General features: G+C 47.8%; 6 protein-coding genes across 6 annotated transcripts; 2 read left to right on the top strand and 4 right to left on the bottom strand.

Annotated features, from left to right (window-relative positions):
- Window positions 1-3,333: 3,333 nt before the first annotated feature.
- On the top strand, window positions 3,334-4,942 carry ABOM_008203 (phenylalanine--tRNA ligase subunit alpha; the record flags this gene model as incomplete). Its single annotated transcript, XM_022535332.1, has 2 exons — window positions 3,334-4,796; window positions 4,849-4,942. 2 exons carry the CDS (start codon window positions 3,334-3,336, stop codon window positions 4,940-4,942), a joined length of 1,557 nt encoding a protein of 518 aa, XP_022386830.1.
- A 740-nt stretch (window positions 4,943-5,682) lies between these two features.
- On the bottom strand, window positions 5,683-6,276 carry rps21 (40S ribosomal protein eS21; the record flags this gene model as incomplete). The annotated part of the gene is made up of 2 exons (XM_022535333.1): window positions 5,683-5,911; window positions 6,245-6,276. The coding sequence occupies 2 exons, from the start codon at window positions 6,274-6,276 to the stop codon at window positions 5,683-5,685; spliced, it is 261 nt and encodes an 86-aa protein (XP_022386827.1).
- Window positions 6,277-6,603: 327 nt separating this feature from the next.
- On the bottom strand, window positions 6,604-8,008 carry ABOM_008205 (NUDIX hydrolase; the record flags this gene model as incomplete). Its single annotated transcript, XM_022535334.1, has 3 exons — window positions 6,604-7,211; window positions 7,286-7,638; window positions 7,761-8,008. 3 exons carry the CDS (start codon window positions 8,006-8,008, stop codon window positions 6,604-6,606), a joined length of 1,209 nt encoding a protein of 402 aa, XP_022386826.1.
- A 554-nt stretch (window positions 8,009-8,562) lies between these two features.
- On the bottom strand, window positions 8,563-10,464 carry ABOM_008206 (putative IMP dehydrogenase; the record flags this gene model as incomplete). The annotated part of the gene is made up of 3 exons (XM_022535335.1): window positions 8,563-9,704; window positions 9,912-10,220; window positions 10,275-10,464. The coding sequence occupies 3 exons, from the start codon at window positions 10,462-10,464 to the stop codon at window positions 8,563-8,565; spliced, it is 1,641 nt and encodes a 546-aa protein (XP_022386829.1).
- Window positions 10,465-11,823: 1,359 nt separating this feature from the next.
- On the bottom strand, window positions 11,824-12,310 carry ABOM_008207 (DUF952 domain-containing protein; the record flags this gene model as incomplete). Its single annotated transcript, XM_022535336.1, has 2 exons — window positions 11,824-11,940; window positions 12,026-12,310. The coding sequence occupies 2 exons, from the start codon at window positions 12,308-12,310 to the stop codon at window positions 11,824-11,826; spliced, it is 402 nt and encodes a 133-aa protein (XP_022386828.1).
- A 1,769-nt stretch (window positions 12,311-14,079) lies between these two features.
- Window positions 14,080-19,293, top strand: ABOM_008208 (putative Ras GTPase activating protein; the record flags this gene model as incomplete). Its single annotated transcript, XM_022535337.1, has 3 exons — window positions 14,080-18,016; window positions 18,069-18,347; window positions 18,404-19,293. The coding sequence occupies 3 exons, from the start codon at window positions 14,080-14,082 to the stop codon at window positions 19,291-19,293; spliced, it is 5,106 nt and encodes a 1,701-aa protein (XP_022386833.1).
- Between the last annotated feature and the right edge of the window lie 305 nt (window positions 19,294-19,598).

Below are 19,598 nucleotides of genomic sequence, written 5' to 3' on the forward strand. Positions count from 1 at the left end.
GGCTTTTTTGTGTGTCTCACTCCAACCCTTTATATTCTGGACTGTGACTGGCCGGGTGTGTGGGTGTGCCACAAGTTAGTGCGTGGGCTTTAGAATCCACCACCCATCTTTTAAGCCACTCTCAACTCCCACCTTCATTATTAACCGCCACACCCACGGTGTACAAGCGTACCTTGTAAGACTCTGCGTCGTGGTGCACGGGGCATCCTCTTAGCCTCCATCATGTATTGTCTGTCCATTTTAACTACCGATCCATCCGCTTTTATTTCCTGGTCGCCGGGTTTTTCGCTCCGAGTTTTCCAAGGTTCTTTTTTGGCTATATTTTCCCTCCTCGTAGGGATCGTTCCCAAATTACCGTCTCTTTACCGGAGCCAATCACTTTTCTTTTGTCCCTCGGTTCGGTTCCAAGGTACCGAAGATTAATAATGGTACGACATATAAACATTAGAATAGGAACTAGGTAAACAAGGGGATACCTTATCGATGACTATATATTTGAGATACAAAGAAAATGAATTTCTGTGACCGATATGTGTGAGTGTGTGTGAGTGTATTTGTGTGCGTATGTTGATCATTGTTTCACGGTCATCCTATTATGTTGGTAGTGTGGTGATCACCTCCAGGACTAGTGGCGATCGTATGTCGGTGGCTCCAGCTCGTACTGTGTAGTGCTGGCCCCGGTTATTACCTATCACACTACTTACCACTTGTGGTCAGGGGGCTGTACGGGCAAGGATGATGGACGAAGGGCGGAGAATATCGAGATGGAGGAGCGGGGAAGAGCAAAAAAAAAAAGTAAAAAAAAAAAGAAAAGAAAAGAAAGGTCATCGAGGACGAGGAGAATTCAAGAAACCAGATATCTAGATCTGGGCTCGAAGCTTGAAAAGCTCAACCTACAGAGTACATACATACAATGTACATCAATCATTCTTTCTTACCTAACAGCAGTGAAAGGCATCGGTGCATATTGGTATTGTACGCTGTATGTATAACATACAATACCCACGGCCAGATACACGCATGAGTGTTTCCTGGAACCCACGTGTATATGAGATCTTCCTCGTCAACTTCCACCACCTTTGGTTTCTAATGAAGTCTATTAAGGTCTCTGGTCACTTCGGATGAATCTCACTGGTCCTTATTCGAATTGTGATGGGGAGGTTCCAAACAAAAGCTTCATCGGCTAAATCTTACGAACCATTCTAGTGAGAAAGTGGCTCCCTCAGGTAGATAGGCATCACCGTCAAACGGTGGGGGAAGGGAAGTCTTGTCCTTAGGTCGACGGGGAGTAATAGCAATACCCAGTATTGACCTTACAGCGCTAAGGTCCCGCGGAACATCGACGGCGTCTTTAAGTCCAGAACTTAACGGTCGCGTGCGGGTACCATTAAGCAACTTATAAACCAATGATGGAGGCGATAGCTTGAGAAGGTTCCAGCAGGACCATTCCTCTTTGAGATCCCTCATGCGAGGCTGTAAAATATCTTGTCGAGGTTTAAAGGGCCGACAAGATGCCCGTTGCTTTCAGATTCAGAAGCCAGTTAGTGCCCGGTCGGGTGAAAGGTGGTCAACTCACAATCTCCTTCGTCAATCTGGTTAGTTATTGGTTTCATTGTGTATTAGTAACTTTTGCTGGCGCTGACCTGGCACTCTACGGTACTATGCACCGGTAATCATAGCGGGATGACATTAAGTAAGAAACTAGCCAGCATATGCGGCGGTAGTGTCTTTCCAATATCCACAATATAGACTGGACCTAAATTTCTCACATGGGAATGAAATATGTATTCCGGAGTAGTTAGGGGGAAATGGATCTTTCTTTTTCTATTTTATTTTTATTTTTTTTATTTTTTTTTTGTACTCAGCAACTGCCGGGCGACCGAGATTTGCTCATTTCCGATGCGCAGCCAGTTGAGGTGCATAGATCTCAAGCCTTCTTTGATTAACATTCGGCATACTCCCTAGTCTTAGCCCCGAAGTTGACAGCGAATTGTGGCGGCACCCAGCGATATAGAATTCCTATTCGGGTTAAGTGTCTCATGACCGTTTAATGGTTGTTGGAGTGCGTTGTGTACCCAGAATCGTAGTTATTCTGTAAGCTGCATGTTAGGGTTCCCCGGTTAACAGTCCAACTCGAATCTATATACTGCAGAAACGGAGCTAGACAATACAGTGAAATAGCAGGAAATTTTTCCCTATAATAGCTACTATACAATTACTATGTACATCGCACTTTAGACCAACGGTACACAGATACGCAGCAGAGGTGGAGTATATCAATACATATTGACAAAGCCAACCCCGGCATGAAGAAGTTGGTTTGCATTTCACTGTTACACTCAAAATAGACCTCCTAAAACTATATCTTAGTTGAGATTAACGGCCGACATAGTCCACCATAGACCACGAAAGCAACGCCCTTTCAGACAGGATATTCTAAACGCCACGCACAACCGTATCATTTTACACCCACTTACTTCGTACATCTATAAAAGGACAGGCTCTACGCCGTTAATTACCATCCATGATCATCAGCAGCGCACCGCCTGATGAGTAACTCCCGCTGCACAATGACTGCAGTTCACCGTCAGATGGACGACCCTTCCTTATGGTGCCGGGGGTTGCGGTAGTGAACGGATGACCCGACATCTGGTAAATTATGTTGTCGATACATGGCTTCCAAATAGCATTCCTTTCCAACCACCCCTTGCAGTTCATAGATGGTCTAGAGCTACAGCAGATGCAAATTAATAATCACCCTCCACATCCCCAGGCATGTGTGATATATAGTTTCGTGAACCGTAAGAGGATTGGCAATGTTGCAACGCTTGTGACTTTGATGCCTCAATCCTGGATTCCGCTCGTTGTCACTCGCCTGGTTGGTCGATCATCTGTCTAAGATCATGAGGGCAGGTGAAGCCGCAGGTGAGAGGAATGTATGATATATATATGTGCGGTCGGTACACATCTGGATCGGATGGATCAGTATTCAGGGGATATAGAAGTATATATCCATTTGGGTTGTATCAACAAGATGTACGAGATTACGCGTATCGTGCATACAAGAGAGGGGGGACTCGAGCTTTTATAGAAAGTCTACAGTTTCCCTGATAAAGATCCTTGACCGATAGACGGCGGGGTAAAAGTAAAAGCCAAGTCACGGGAGGGCGTCTGTGGTCCGCGTCACTTACCGTAACCACACAAGAGCCGCCGAAGAGTCACAATTCGGAAAGTGGGCAGTATCTGTTGCATAATTCGAGTCCTCGATTTGCTCTCCCAGCACCTTTCCCTCTACGCTCCCCGCCTATTTACCTGTGGTCCACGACTGCAGCCATGGCGTCCGATCTGACGAACCCCATTCTGGACGCCCTGTCCGCGTCCGACGCACCGATCGTTTCCAGCGAAGCTTTCCCCTCCCACCCCTCATTGAATGTTAAGAGTGCGCTTGATCGTCTGGGCTCGCGACAGATGGTCGAATATGAAACAATTGAGCGTGAAGTCGCTACCCTGACCAAGGAAGGTGAGGAAATCGCCGCCAATGGCAGTCATGAAGCCAAGGTTTTCCAAGCCGTTGTGGCTGCTTTGGAGGGGTTGAAGATCGGCGACTTGCCTGGTATTGTTGGAAAGGACAACGCCAAAGTTGGTCAGGGAAATGCTTTCAAGAGAGGCTGGATTAAGAAGGACGGGCAGTTGCTGCGGGCAAACACTGACTCTATTGTCGACGAGACTCGCGAGCAGTTGTTGACTGTCAAGAACACTCAGACTCTGGAGGACCAGAAGGCCCTCAATGATTTGAAACGTCGAAAGTTGGTCGCCTTCCAGAAGGAACTAAACTTCAAGATCTCCAAGGGCCCCAAGTTCGCCAAGGAGTTTGTTAAGGAGGAGACCGATCTCACGGCCGAGATGCTCATGAACGGTTCGTGGAAGACAGCTCAACTTAAGCCCTACAACTTCAAGGCTAAGGGTGCTACCACCCCTTCCGGTGCTTTCCACCCTCTCAACAAGGTCCGTCAGGAGTTCCGTAATATCTTCTTCGAAATGGGCTTCGAGGAGATGCCTACCAACCGCTTCGTGGAGACCGGATTCTGGAATTTCGATGCTCTCTTCGTTCCTCAGCAACATCCCGCTCGTGACCTTCAAGATACTTTCTACATCTCAGACCCTGCCAAGGCAGACCCCCCTCGCGAGGATCCCGCCTTCGACCCTCACCGTCCGAAATCCATTCAGCCCGCCTCCGCGGCATCCCAGGAGAAGCCGCTCGACTACAAGCAATACTGGGAGGACGTCCGCGAGGTCCACGAACACGGCAAGTACGGTTCGATTGGCTATCGCTATCCCTGGAGCGCAGACGAGTCATTACGGTTGGTCCTCCGCACACACACGACGTCAGTCTCGACATATGTCCTTCACAAGCTCGCTGCCAACCCACGGCCCGCAAGATATTTCAGTATCGACCGAGTGTTCCGTAACGAGGCTGTTGATGCCACCCACTTGGCTGAGTTCCACCAGATCGAGGGTGTTATTGCCGACTTCGGTCTTACCCTGGGTGGTCTGATCGGCTTCATGGAGGTCTTCTTTGCTAAGATGGGCATCCACCAACTGCGTTTCAAGCCCGCCTACAACCCTTACACCGAGCCTAGCATGGAGATCTTCGGTTACCACGAGGGTCTGGGCAAGTGGGTTGAGATCGGTAACAGCGGTATGTTCCGTCCGGAGATGTTGGAGCCTATGGGCCTGCCCAAGGATATGAGAGTCTATGGATGGGGTCTGAGTCTCGAGAGACCTACCATGATCAAGTAAGTGAATTGTGCACACTTGTGATGAATTAAACGCTAACAAGCCCCGCAGATACGGAGTCAGCAACATCCGAGAACTCCTGGGTCATAAGGTCGACCTTAACTTCATCGAGACCAACCCAGCGGTTAGGTTGGAGAAGGATTAGACGATCTTATAAAGATGGATGGATATTATTAAAACCCTAAGACTCAGATCATATAAATGATATCATGTGTTTAGAGCTATCAAAAAGAATTACGATGCGCATTGAATGAGACACGCTACAACGAGCCCCTGAAGTAAATCAAATATTCCGTCAAGCAATGTATCTTTGATATTCAACAACTGAGACAGATAGCAAATCTACTAATACTGATAGTATGTCCCACCCGTATCTGTGCCCCAGCGCACGGCTCTGCAACAGTGGCTCTTCAGTAGGCGGACGTGATATTCGGCGGATGGATGTTACTTTCTACCTCCTCGCTCATGGGGGCCAGATAGATGTTTTGTACTTCCAATCTGTGAATGAGGAGGTCTTGACGTGCCGATGGAACACCCTGAAGGACAGGAGAATAAGGAAACAGAGACTAGAAAGCGGATTACAGAGCAGACACCACCACAGCGAAACCCTGGCGGGCAACGAAACAACCGCGAAAGAAAAGAAAAAACAAAATTGAAATTTAATGGACTGATTTTGATTGATTTGATTGGTCTGTATGAAATATCTTCATTCATTTATCTTAAATCATATCCGACATACCCATGGAACTGGTATATCAGCCTGCACAAGACGAAAGACCCCATTAGCCTCTGGACACTCCCGAAAACCACAAATGATATATGAGCCGGAGAATCTTACCATCGACCAAATCACACCGCACACCTTAACCCAATTAAATAGTCCATTTACCGGGAGGCGGTCCACACGTTGCGGAGGTATCCATCACGCTGGGTGAGGCGGTTCAGGGAGTCATCGCTCTCACCGCGGGCACGGATGAAACCGCAAAGGGCGTAGGTCTGGTTCTCGCCGGTGTAGCGGCCGTTCTCGTCAACCTTGCCGATGGAGATCTGGACGGAGGCGTGGTCGTTGGCCTTGATGATGCGGTTGGTGGCGCTGCACTTGCGGGGCACGTAGCTGGTTGAAGAGAGTTATGTTAGTTTTGCTCATCTAGATATTATCTTTTTTTCTTTTTTTTCTTTCTCTCGCTCCTTGTCCATGCATGTGGTTTGGTAATTGGGGGATTTCAGATAATTTTGTAGATTTGGAAAGAATATGCTGCGCCTCCGAGGAAAAAAGTGAGGGAAATAAGTCGCTTGAATTGCGACTGGGTGGGTTTTTCCTATCGGCGTCTTTGCTTTCCATCGAATTCGCAGTCATATTCAACTTCCTCTTGCTCATATCCGAAATTGTATCCCAAAACCAAAACCAGATCACAGATTGGGTGGATTTATGGGCAGTGCAACGTACAGATCGACAATCTCTCCCTTTTCGTTCTCCATTTTGGCGGTTTGTTAGTCTGGTTGACGACGGTGGAAAATTGGAGGTGCGCTGGCGGGTTGAACGGTCGTGAAATTCCGCGACTCTTTTGGGCGTTTCCTTAGTCGACGGTTGTGTGGGTCATGTGATCTTTTGTCGAGGGTTGATCTTGCCTGTGTGGCTGTGGCTGCGTGGCTGGTGGGCTATAGGGTTACCTGTTTGGGGTTGGTACAGTACCGGTTCTACTGGTGTATTGTGTAATTTATCGCTATCTTCAAAGTATTTATGAAGGTTTGTATGATGCATGTATGGGGGTATGTACACAGATACCGTCAAGCTCTATCAATCAATCATAAACTGCTTCTCTCTGTATCCTCTGAGAAGACGTCTTTCTTCCACCGCACCTCCACTTGCCGGGCTGTTCCCTTTGCGAACTTCACCAGTACAACCCTGTCGGGCTCGCCCTTTCTATCTGTACCTTTCAGTTCTGGCCCAGGATGATCTAATGCCAGAACTGTTCGTCCATCGGACAACATTTTGAGCATCTTGGGGGATATGCACTTCTCTGTCCATGGGGGATTGCCCGTATGGACAAAATCAGCCAGCCCTGCCCGTCGTCTTCTTAACTCGTCCACAGAATTGCCTGTCTGAGGCGCTTGATCTAGGAACTGTGACACCAGATGTAATAAGAGAATTTGTGGTGGGAACATAATGACTTCCCCACTGCCTGCCAGCCGGAGCCATTCAGATGCAGGTAGGAACCTAGCTTCGGTGACTTCAATACCGCCGTCACTCGTAGGGATCTGGATTTCCTCCCGTTCTCCTTCGGCAGGAAGTTCGCTGAGGAGCGACTTGTCTGACTCAAAAGGCAAGGGCAAAAAGTACAAATACATCTGGGTAGAGTATCGCTTTGGCACATTTGTAGGGGTAATCCATCGTGTGAACGGAATCAATTGCTCTTTAGGACGAATGGTTAGCAGGGACTAGGGCTATATACCGCAGTGGGTATTTGAACCTGGTTGGCATTCGAACCTGTGTCTGGGACTGCGGCAGGATCCTGTTGCTTCAGCCACTCGGTGAAAGTCACTTCATTGCGATGGATTTTCTTTCTGCCTTCTTCTCTTTTCCGTTCCGGGACTGCTAGCATCTTCCCGGATTTCTGATCCTTAGCGAGGAGGATGCCACTCTCTTCGAAGAGCTCTCGGAGAGCGGCATTCCTATACCAGATGGCATCATCATGTCTTTTTGGATCCTCTACTGGTGGGCACTTTCCATCTTGATCAGATAGATTGCCCCCCGGGAAGACATGAGCCGATGCAAATGACGTGGACGTTTTGACGCGATGAAGCAAAAGTACTTCGTTTTTAGGTGAGATTAGTACTATACTAGGTTTCATTAGCTATCCACTCTGGCAAAGACATAGTTACATATAGTGATATCCGAATGTATGAGCGTCCTGACTGTTCTATGCTGAAATACTCTCGTGATGATGGAACGGCTAACCAACCTTGAACTCGGCCTCGGGATTGACGGTTTTGGCTTTGGCTTGGGACCATCCTTCTGCGCTGCCATCTTTCCAGACGCGGAGGTGCTTTGAACTGTTGCAATGGATGAATTCCCTCTTACAGCATGCGCTTGGATATAATGGTGATTTGTAGGCCGGCGTTGCATAACCAAGAATGGGGTTCGAGCAAAGGTCAGCCGATAATGGAGACACTTGTGTATTAACCGGGGCATTGACACATGAGCAGTCATGGCTGAAGCAGCCGAGGTGTACCGGAGGAGCTTCCTTTTCAAAGAAGGGGCGTGAATAAGGATTGAGTATTATTACTGGAGTACCACCACATCGTACTATGAGTACTACCTAACTGGCCACTAGGGAGTAGGATGTACTAAGATTGAGGAGTTCCGGGGACTGGAACCTAGGCTCATGCATTGCCGTCAGGTCAGCTTTACCCCGCCCGTAACGCGGTCGCTTTAGGCCTAGACGATCGCCGGTCTCCGAGGACGACGCTACTCCTACAACTTCGAACACTGAGGGTCAAATGCTACGACTACAAAAGGATTTCAAGAACTATAATGTAGGTGTTTCTCAATATGGAGTACAATCAACTCCATTATGAAATGAATTGGTGAATGGAATAATCTTGACCAACAAGAAAAGCAATATCCACACATCGAACTCCAGAACCTCATACCCATACTTTTTCCATTTATTTTGTTTCATGCAAACCATGCGTTATCATGCAAATATATCCTGAATATCAGGATAGCTCATAACGAGAATATTAAACGTGGGCCTTCGCGATTTAAGAGTAGAGCTTCTTGTCGAAGCTGTGCAGACCGTGGACGTTACCCTCGGCCATGGCACTGGCGCTTCTCATTTCGAATCGGACGGTACCCTTGTTAACACCCTCGTGGAGAGCCTCGAGACTCTGCACACCGATATCCTGCAGAGAGTGCTGCACACCGGCAACAAGGTAAGGAACGAACTTGGTGACAGAGCCACGGTCAAGGACAGAGCCCGCAACACCCTGAGCAACAAGGACGCGGTCCTTCTCAGAGAAGTAACGGGCGGTACCGGCGTTGCTAGCCTTGCTGTCCTTAGAGCCGGCGCCAGCCTTCTTATCCTCCATGGCAGCGATACTGCCCATACCACGGTAGGCCTTGACAAGCTGGCCCTCGTTGCTGACGAAGTACTCGCCGGGGGACTCAGTGGTACCGGCAAGGAGACCACCCATCATGACAGTCGAGGCGCCCATGGCAAGACCCTTGACAATGTGGCCAACATTCTGAACACCACCATCAGCGATAGTGGGAACACCGAAGCGAGCAGCGAAAGAAGAAACGCTGCGGACGGAGATAGCCTGAGGACGACCGACGGCCATGACTTCCTGGGTGATACAAGCACTGCCGCTGCCCATGCCAATTCTCAGGCCATCGGCACCGGCTGCAATCAAAGGTGCAGCTTGCTCCCGAGTCACAACATTACCAGCAATGACATCAATATCGGGGTGAGTCTTCTTGACGTACTTGATCATCTCGATCTGGTACATACTGTTGCCCTGGCTGCTATCCAGAACAACAATGTCAAGACCAGCATCAGCAAGCAGCTGAAGTCTGCGCTTATCTTCCTCACGAGTACCGATAGCAGCAGCGCAGATCAGTTGCTTGGACTGAGGAAGCTTAGACGCAAGGGGGTAGTGAAGGTTCTTCATCAGATCGCTGCGGGACAGCAGAGAGACCAGGTTACCATCCTTGTCCACAATGGGTAGCTTTCCCTTCTTCGAGGAACGGAGGACTTCGTTGGCCTCGGCGAGAGTGGTACCAGCGGGGGCGGTGACAAGGTCAGTGGACATGATAGCAGTGACTGGGTCCTCGGGTTTGGGGTGGAACTGAATGTCCCTGGAGGTGACAATTCCAACAAGCTTAGACCGAAGATTTCCGCTTTCTGTAGGCACATCCAAGTTAGACGGTGCTATTTTCACGCAAGTTTCATAACAACTCGAGGAAATATGAACATCAGATAAATCTGTTTCTCTACAACGCAACTCTCGTCGCTCCAGTGGAACGAAAGTTATAATGAAGATAGACGAAAATCATCACACGAAATATACCAGGCCGGGTGAACACGATGAAAAGAAAAATGGATGCTTACCAGTAACAGGGAAGCCACCGAATCCCCACTTGCTCTTGAGCTCCTTGGCTTCTCCGACAGTAGCATTAGGAGAAAGAACAACGGGGTCCAAGATGAAGCCGTTCTCATAACGCTTCACCTTCCTCACCATCTCCGCCTGGTCTTCAGGAGAGCAGTTGTGGTGAATTATACCCAGACCACCCAGAAGAGCCATGTGGATCGCCATGTTGTGTTCGGTGACGGTATCCATAGGCGAAGAGAGGAGAGGGGCCTTCAGGGAGACACGCTTGGTGACCGGGGTGTCCAAAGTGACATCCGACGCAGGGAAGCCTGTCATAGACATGAATAACTGGAAGTTATGGACGGTTCAGAAATCGTCCTTACCGATGTAACCAGGCAAGATGAGGAAGTCATTGTAAGTCAATGCTCCGTGCTTGTCCGAATCGAGCAAGGTATCAACATCAAGACCATCTCTGGAGGTATAATCCTTCTCCAGAACTTCGAGGGCCTTGGTGTGGTCCTGGATCTCAGCCTTCATGGCACGGCCAAGTGCATCACCGTTAGAGATAGGCATTTTGAAAGAAATAAGACTCTACGGTTTGAATGATAACACGTAGAGATCAAATAGAGATAAAAGATAATCAACAGATCGTGACAAACGTTCTGTTGATGGAGAAAGTCTTCCTTTCCCAAAGGAAAGAAAGAAGAAAAAAGGAAGAAAAACTGGAGGAGCAAAAAATTGGCTTTTGTATCTTTGCCGCACAAGCTAACGATTCTTTCAGAAAATTCCGGAACAGGCTTAGCGGATCCACCTGACCCCTTTGCCATTAGACTGATTGGCTGATAAACGAAATCTCTTCTAAGGTGGTGAGAGGATGGGTGGCATTAGATTTGCTGAGGTAAGCTGTACTAATCGCTGAATTTTCTTGCCATGTCCCAGCGGGGCATAGATCGTGTGTGTATGTCGCATGCGAGTGCGAAGTGCCATCATTAGCTGCATCTTAATAGATAGATAAGAGTCGAGCTGGTTCTCAGTAGTACTAGTAGTACTTGACGCTAACTTTCAATTTCCAATATGCCCAATCTCAGTGCCTTAATCTACTATAGAGTCGTTGAATGAAACTTCTATTTACTCTTTTCCGGTAGAATGAATGTACACCTTACTAGACCCCTTACTATGGATTTGTCATCGTTAAATCCTTGACGCGGTTATAGACCCTATTCATTTTTTCAAATAGATAATATGTAAATCACCATGGCCTTACACCAATCATACCCCCTAGCCCTGGGTGACAAAACTTAATTGAATCTTGCAGATAAAGAACTGAAGTCAAGCGCAATTTGAGTCAATGTTGTTACACACATCTTGACTCTTGTAAACCTGATACGCTTCTTCCTGGTGGAATAATGAGATCTTCCTTGATAGCTTATTTGCATTTCGGTCCGTTCAGAGTGTTTCACTATACGTGGTTATTGCAATATCATGCCACCAGTAGTATGGCTACAACTGAACGGGCTACACAGCACCTGCATCTTCCCAACAATGGAGTATTCATGTCACCTTCCACAACATGATGGTATTTCGGCATGAAACTTCTCTAATTCTCTTCGGCCTTCCGCCCAAACAACACCATGATGCCTGGATTCATTACCCCGGGCGTATTTAAGGCCATAGTGGACAAGCTGCTTCTCGCTACGGGTGTATCCTATTGCGCTTCGCCGCTCTGTATGTTCTGGGCAGTGGTCCTTGATCTGCTGGCCTCCCGTTATCTAGTATAGGCATCCTGTGCGCCAATGAGACTCCTTAGGATATGCTTCCAGTATGTATAATGTATACTACGCGTCGCATTCCCATTGCCTTAAAAGGCAAATGAAGCAAGGAGAAGTTGTATTTATTTTTGCAACGCAGCAAGCAGTAGGTTAAATTACCTTCTTAATACACAAGCCATGGCGTCGCTTGTGAGAGAGCATGATCCCATCCATTATCATTGATCCAAATGGCAATGCTCTCCACCTCATCCTTCCCCAACTTCAGACCATTGTATAGATGCTGTGGCTGGAATCAACAAACATTGTTTGCCAGGCATAGTTGCAAGAAAGAACCAGAACTGGCAATCGTTGCGATTTGGACTTACCGGGAACAAGCCCTCTTCCGGTCTCGGCCCGCATACGGTGCCCTCGGGATTTTCCCAACGGAGATTCTCAGCTATACGCTCGTACGGAATCCGGAGAACATAAACAAGGGGTTCGTCTTTGAAGAATAACTTCAGCGTGTTCGGCACCTGAAATGCAGTAGAGAGGTGAATGAAACCCGACTGTTGGTCGAGTGCACTGACGGGGAGTTGCTCTGGGAGGGGTTCTCGAACGGGTGCTGTGGACGGCACAAGTTTATAGATATAATAAGGAGTTTTGTCTGTCATTTTTCTGGTTATCCGTTGGCTCGCAAGTTCAGAATGGCAGGTGAAAAGTAGATAGATAGCAGTATGTTGTTTTACTCGTTGAAGAATAAATATTGCGGACTGGCCGGCGATCTAAAATGATAAGATCGGGAGCGAGTTAGTGGAACCACTGCAGTCAGTCTTACCTAAGTGAAGGATGATTAACTAACTCACCACTTCCCAAGGTTTGATCATAGTATTTACGGGATAAACCCCTCCAGAGTCACCTGAGTGTTATTAATCCCTGGATCAATTGGTGATTGACTTCGGAGTGAAATTGGCTAAGACAATCAGGTGCTTGTCAAGGTATCAAGTCCTGGTAGCAACCTTACGAAGTACCTTGGGCATGCCATATAAAATTATTGCAGAGCGCTTCGCGTTCCGCAAACTAAGCTATGCTAAGTTCTCCATAACCCTTGGAAATCATCAATTTACTATGACTTGACCCAAACGTGTACACGGTAGGTATCACGGCATATAGCACAGTTATACTTCTATCTAGTATGTGTCGTCTAAACTTTGGGGGCTGGATCTAATTTGGTGCATATTGTAGTAACTATACATATATTTTGTGTTATAATTGGAAGTTTGTGTCCTATCATATCCAATGCCATCTTTATTCCGTTCTCCGTACAGATTTAATTATAAAAGAGCTCAAGTATTTACGACCTGACATGTGACGAGTCCTGCCCACGTTCGTTGTCCTGCATGGTGAAAAAAATGCCGACGGTGGGTCAGTAGTAATGGGCTGGTAGGAAGCGTGGTTCAATGATAGACTCACATGTGTACATCGCCTTATACAGTTTAGAACTTGGCCTATATTCAATTGAACGTCCGTACTATGTGCGTCGAGCGAAACGTGCTTTTCAAGTCAATATTTGTGCTAGTAATCAGATTATTCCTTTTTGTTTTTTTTTTTTTTTATTGGGTATCTGAAGGGCCAGACGGTGGCACATGAGCCGATCGGTGGCTAGGATGATCGACGTCACCAGATAGGAAACTGTGGCGTATCACCCTGGAGCGCCAACTATACCCGATCTGGAGATTTGTTTTCGTCGCTGGGGCTGGGAGGCACTTTCCACTTGGTTTACTTTCCCTCACTCCCCGCTTCTCCATCACCACCACCATCAATCGTCAGTTCAGTTATTGATCTTGCGACGAATACTAAATTTAGTGGGAAGTCGTGAACTTTGTCGGGTTAATCATACCTGCGAGTCTAAACCCACGTTTCTTGGGCGGATTTCACATTCTCTGTCTCTTTTCCGATTGCCTTCTAATCAGGTACCGTCAGGAACGCAGAGAAATCCATCCCGTTTCTATATCAACCCGGTTCCCCTTCCCAATTCTTTCCGTTCCCACGGGGCAATGCCGCTCCTCCCTTGAATTAGCATTCCATCCCATTTAACTCAACAGTTGGTCACTCGGCCAGATTGCTGCTTCGGTTGAGAGGCAGGTATGCGGCCAATTGAAGCCGAGACTGCTCTATTTTCTTTAGGTTTTGCATTCTTCAGTACGAAACGGTACCAGTGATGTCAAGCCACTCGGCCTCTCTCCGACGTACTCAGACGGATTTTCCAACACAAACATCGAGTCCACTTCGCCATGGCTCAACCGCATCCACAAATTCGTCTATATACTCAATATCAACCGATTCGCTAGCTCCCAGTCGCACGAGTACAGTGTCCTCCACGGGATCCATGGGCTCCACACCCAGCTTTGGACATAAACGTGGAAAGAGTGAAGTAAACACCATGAGTACCGACAGATTCAAGGCTGATCCGAGCCGTTGGTCAAACGCCGGGACAACATACGAAAGCGTCCGCCGCTCACTACGGCCGCTCTCACAAGCCCCAAACGCTTCTACGCCCGCAGTTAAGCAAGTCGCCTACGGCCATTCGAGAAACCGGACGATAGACAACCCCCAGTTCTGGAAGGAGAACCGCCCTCAAACCCCTGAGCGCCGCAATTGTTATCATGGAGAAATTGAATCGCTGAAGGAGATTGAGTCGCATGATTTGTATGCACCTCCATCTCCCAGGTCGCCGCACGATTTCAGTCCTCTTGCTGTTTCGCCTCAGACACGGTCCCCAATCAAGACGCAGCATTCTCATAGCTTGTCCACACCACAACCACCTCCATTAACCACCACACTGTCTACACCTGAGCTAGAAACCTTCCAAAAGTCGTCGACTGGACATTTGCGCACATTATCCAAAATTGCACAATCGGGCGAAACGGAGGAATTTGCCTTAGACAGCCCTTCCGTGGTGGGCCTGCTGGGACGACGGCGCTTGAAGCGTACTGATTCAGTGGCCGGCTCGGGCAGCGGGAATATTAATCGAAGAAAAAATGCATCATCATGGGCTGCCGGAAACTGGATGGATAAGCAACGGCAATTCTTGCAGGCCTATGAGTATTTATGTCATATTGGAGAAGCCAAGGAGTGGATTGAAGAAGTCATTCACAAGCAAATCCCGCCGATCGTTCAACTGGAAGAAGCCCTCCGAGATGGCGTAACGCTCGCAGAAGTGGTTCAAGCAATGTATCCAAACCGCACGCTACGAATTTTCAGACATCCCAAGCTGCAGTATCGCCATTCAGATAATATAGCACTATTCTTCCGATTCTTAGACGAAGTCGAACTTCCGGAGCTTTTCAGATTTGAGCTGATTGATCTATACGAAAAGAAGAATATCCCCAAAGTCATTCACTGTGTCCACGCACTATCATGGCTGTTGTTCAAAAAGGGCCTTGTTGACTTTCGGATGGGCAACCTCGTTGGACAATTGGAGTTCGAACATCATGAGCTTGAACAGACGCAGAAAGGTCTCGATAAGGCAGGAGTCAGCATGCCTAGCTTTAGCGGCATGGCCGCGAATTTTGGGGCCGAACCCGAACCTGAGCCCGAGCCCGAGCCCGAGTCTGAGGAAGATCGAATTGAGCGAGAGTTGCATGAAAATGAAGCTTCGATTGCCGACTTCCAGGCTCAGATTAAAGGTGCTATGCTGCGACTGAAGCTGGGAAATCTAATGAATGGCCTGTGGGATTTTGAGCCTCTGCTTATCGATCTGCAATCAAGGATAAGAGGGGATTGGACCCGCCAAATCGTTCAATATCGCCTAGACATGCGTGCGTTTGCCGTGAATCTTCAGGCAATCTGTCGAGGTTTTATTGTACGATCCCGCCAGACATATGACATGGAAAATTACCGGGCCCAGGAGCACGGTATACTACAGCTGCAGACAATTATAAGAGCCTCCAAGGCGAGGAATCAAGTGCAATTCCTTCAAAGTCAAATGCGAAAGGAAGAATCGGGGATTAAAGAGATACAGGCTGCCATAAGAGGAGCCTTGCAACGTAAGGCTGTCAGCGCTCTCTACTACGACACCAGAGGCGCAGAGGATCATGTTCGGTTATTACAGGCCGCCATCCGCGGTGCCTTGCAACGCAAGTCTGTTAACGCTCTTTATAACGATATCAGAAATGCGGAGGACCAAGTTCGGTTATTGCAGAGCGCCATCCGGGGTGGCCTACTGCGGAACAAGCTTTCAAAGCAATGCGAAGAGATAAAATCCGCTGAAGATGCCATCAGAGACCTCCAGTCTCTCATTCGAGGCTCTTTCATACGACAGCAGATGAATGCACAATATGCTGATATGGACAGCGTTCAAGAAAAGGTGGAATTGCTGCAGGCAGTAATTCGAGGCTCGCTGGCTCGGAAGTCTTTATCTCAAGTGAGAGACTTGCTTGCTCAAGAGGCTCCTTCAATTATAGCTGTTCAATCAGGGATGAGAGCCTTGGCAGTGAGAAAGCAGCAGTCACGGCTTGCAGAAGCCCTCGGAAAAGCAGAAGGTCGATTTATCGTGTTGCAAGCCATGGCTCGTGGCAACGCCGTAAGGGAACAGCTTGATTCACTGCGCGAGGAGTTGATGGAGCATGTACCATTGCTTATCAGTCTCCAAAGCATACTCCGAGGGAGAGCTACCCGGTCCTTCTTGGACTCTCAAATGAAGGAACTGAGTGATGAGGAACCGTCAATCCTTGAATTGCAGTCGAGGGCCAGGGGTTCTCTTGTGAGAAGACGCCTAGAAGCTGATGCTGAAGCACTGCAGGTAGAGGAACTTAGGATTATTAACCTGCAGGCCCTCGCCCGAGCTGCAGTTCTGAGGATTGAGGTTGGTGGTATACTTGAGCAACTCGATGACTGCGAGGATGAAGTCAGCCAGCTACAGGCGCACATAAGAGCGATGCTTGTTCGAGTAGAAGTCGGACAATCATTGGCCGATCTCGCTGCCGAAGAGGACGTCATTACAGACCTCCAGTCACACATACGAGGGCACATAATAAGATCGAAGTTTGAGGAGAAGCGTCGATACTACCGAGTGAACATGGAAAAGGTTATTAAGGCCCAAAGCTTTGTGCGAGGTAGGATTCAAGGCCAGGCATACAAGAGTCTCACAAGTGGGAAAAACCCACCCGTCGGAACAGTCAAAGGCTTTGTACATCTGCTAAACGATAGCGAATTCGATTTCGACGAAGAGATTGAATTCGAGCGGATGAGGAAGCTGGTAGTTCAGCAAGTTCGTCAGAATGAGCTGGCAGAACAATACATCAGCCAGCTTGACATCAAGATTGCTCTCTTAGTGAAAAACAAAATCACATTAGATGAGGTCATTAAGCACCAGAAGCACTTTGGCGGTCATGTTGGAAGTCTATTGCCGAACAGAGAAATCGCGTCAAAGGACCCCTTCGATCTGAAAGCATTGAACAAAACATCGAGAAGAAAACTTGAGCAGTATCAAGTCTTTTTCTTCCTTCTGCAGACGCAGTCTCAGTACCTTGCCAAACTTTTCCGAAGGCTGCGTGAGCTCAATACATCAGAAAAGGAGTATGAGAGGATTCGACACTTGATGATGGGTCTCTTTGGGTATTCTCAAAAGAGGCGCGAGGAGTACTACTTAATCAAGCTGCTGGCTCGCTCTGCACGTGAAGAAATTGAAAGTTTTGACTCCCTCCACGATTACCTGCGCTGCAACTCTTTCTGGACTAAGCTCTTCGCATCATACATGAAGTCTCCACGCGACAGAAAATTCATGCGTGATGTATTGGGCACTGTTGTGAAAGAGAACATTATTGACAACCGAGACTTGGACTTGGAAAGTGATCCTATACAGATCTATCGCTCGGCCATCAACAACGAAGAACTCCGCACTGGTAAACAGAGTCGTCGGCGTTTGGACATCCCGCGTGAAGAAGCAATCAGGGATCCTGAGACAAGAGCAACTTTTATCCAACATTTACAGGATCTCCGCGACATTGCCGATCAATTCTTCACAGCGTTTGAGGAACTTCTATACCGTATGCCTTTTGGAATTCGGTATATTGCGAAGGAGATGTACGAAAGCCTCCAGTCCCGGTTTGCTGGAGATGACCTAGGCTTCATCCTTCAAACAACTGGACATTGGGTGTGGAAGAATTACTTCCAGCCGGCGCTTATTGAACCCGAAAAGCACGGAGTTGTTGATCGCGGCCTGACGCAGGAGCAAAAGCGAAACCTCTCTGAGATCGCGAAAGTGATTGCGCAGGTGGCTTCAGGGAGACTTTTCGGCGCCGAAAATGTTTATCTTCAGCCTTTGAATAGCTACATTGGTGATTCGATCCAACGTCTTGGCCACATTTGGGGCGGCAGTAAGTAATTGATGCCTCTAATTCGATGCCATAGTAGCTAACTATTACGCAGTGATCTCAGTACAAGACGCTGAAGCTTATTTTGATATTGATGAATTCAATGATCTCTACGCTAAAACGAAACCGACATTATACATCAAGTTATCCGATATCTTCTCTATTCATCAACTTGTGGCATCGGAAATACACTATATTTGCCCGAACCCCGATGACATTCTAAAGGAGGTTATTCGCGATCTCGGAAACGTTAAATCCAATGAAAATGAATTGATGAGTGTGAACACCTCAGAGATCAGCCTCACTCTGAACCCCAAGCTTGCACAGGTTGAAGGTAGGAAACCGCCTCCGCCGATTGTCCCAAGGCTAGTACTGACAAGATGAATGTAGATCCGGAGGCTGATGTGAAAGCGTTATTTATGGAAACAAAACGATGCATCCTCTATATCATACGGGTTCAGTCAGGCGCTAACTTGATGGAAATTATGGTCAAGCCCCCGACTGAGGAAGACGAAGAAAAGTGGATGACATTGGTCCGGGACGAACTGAGTGCGAACAACACGAGAAGAAGCGCTTACTCTGAGGCACATACAATGGTGGATATTGCGTCCATGACTTATTCGGAGTTGAAGCGAACTGCGCTCGAAAACATCCTTCGGCTTGAACAAACTGGAAAGATCCGTCGAGACAACCACTATCAGGATTTGTTAAATGCCATTGCCATCGATATCCGAACCAAGCATCGTCGCAGAATTCAGCGTGAGAGAGAACTGGAAAGTGCTCGTTCAACACTGGCCCGCCTCAACGATCAAGCCGGTTGGTTAGAGCAGCAGTTCAAGACATATAATGACTACATTGAGCAGGCAATGGTGACATTGCAGAACAAAAAGGGGAAGAAACGGTTCCTCTTGCCATTTACGAAGCAGTGGGATCACCAACGCGAGCTCCAGAAATCAGGCAAGGTGTTCAAGTTTGGTTCCTACAAGTATTCAGCTCGTAACTTGGCAGACAAGGGTGTTTTAGTTCACTGGAAGGGCTATACGGAACGTCAGTGGGACCGAGTTGACCTGACCATTTCCAGCAACGAAGTCGGTGTGTTCACTATTGATGGCAGTAGTGGCCCAATGATGGTCCCTGGAGCGAACGCGCAGGTGCCACTGGATGACTTGCTGCAAGCCCAGTTCAACAACATGCAGTTCCTGGACTTCTTTGACGGGCATCTACGAGTCAATGTCAACCTTTTCCTGCATTTGATCATGAGGAAGTTCTATAACGAATGATCCCCATGTAGGGTGGTGCACTCTTTTTGGCTTCTATTTCATTGTCCACTTTCTTTTTCTTTTCCCTACTCTTCTGGTTTCACCTATGATATCCCCTTTCCTATTGATGAAATGTCACGCATGAAAAAGGAAAAGGCACATTCGGCATGACGTATATAGAAAACACAACATGCAGGATCCAAGCCAATTCTCACTGTGTTATGTTCCCTCGATGATTACCCCTTGTTTTGTTGACGTTATGTCCTGACTTTCCTGAGATGACTACCCTCTACATTTCTACACGTTACCCCTGTTATGATGATTAT

This window comes from Aspergillus bombycis, assembly GCF_001792695.1.
Source record: "Aspergillus bombycis strain NRRL26010 chromosome Unknown contig00076, whole genome shotgun sequence".
NCBI lineage: Eukaryota > Fungi > Ascomycota > Eurotiomycetes > Eurotiales > Aspergillaceae > Aspergillus > Aspergillus bombycis.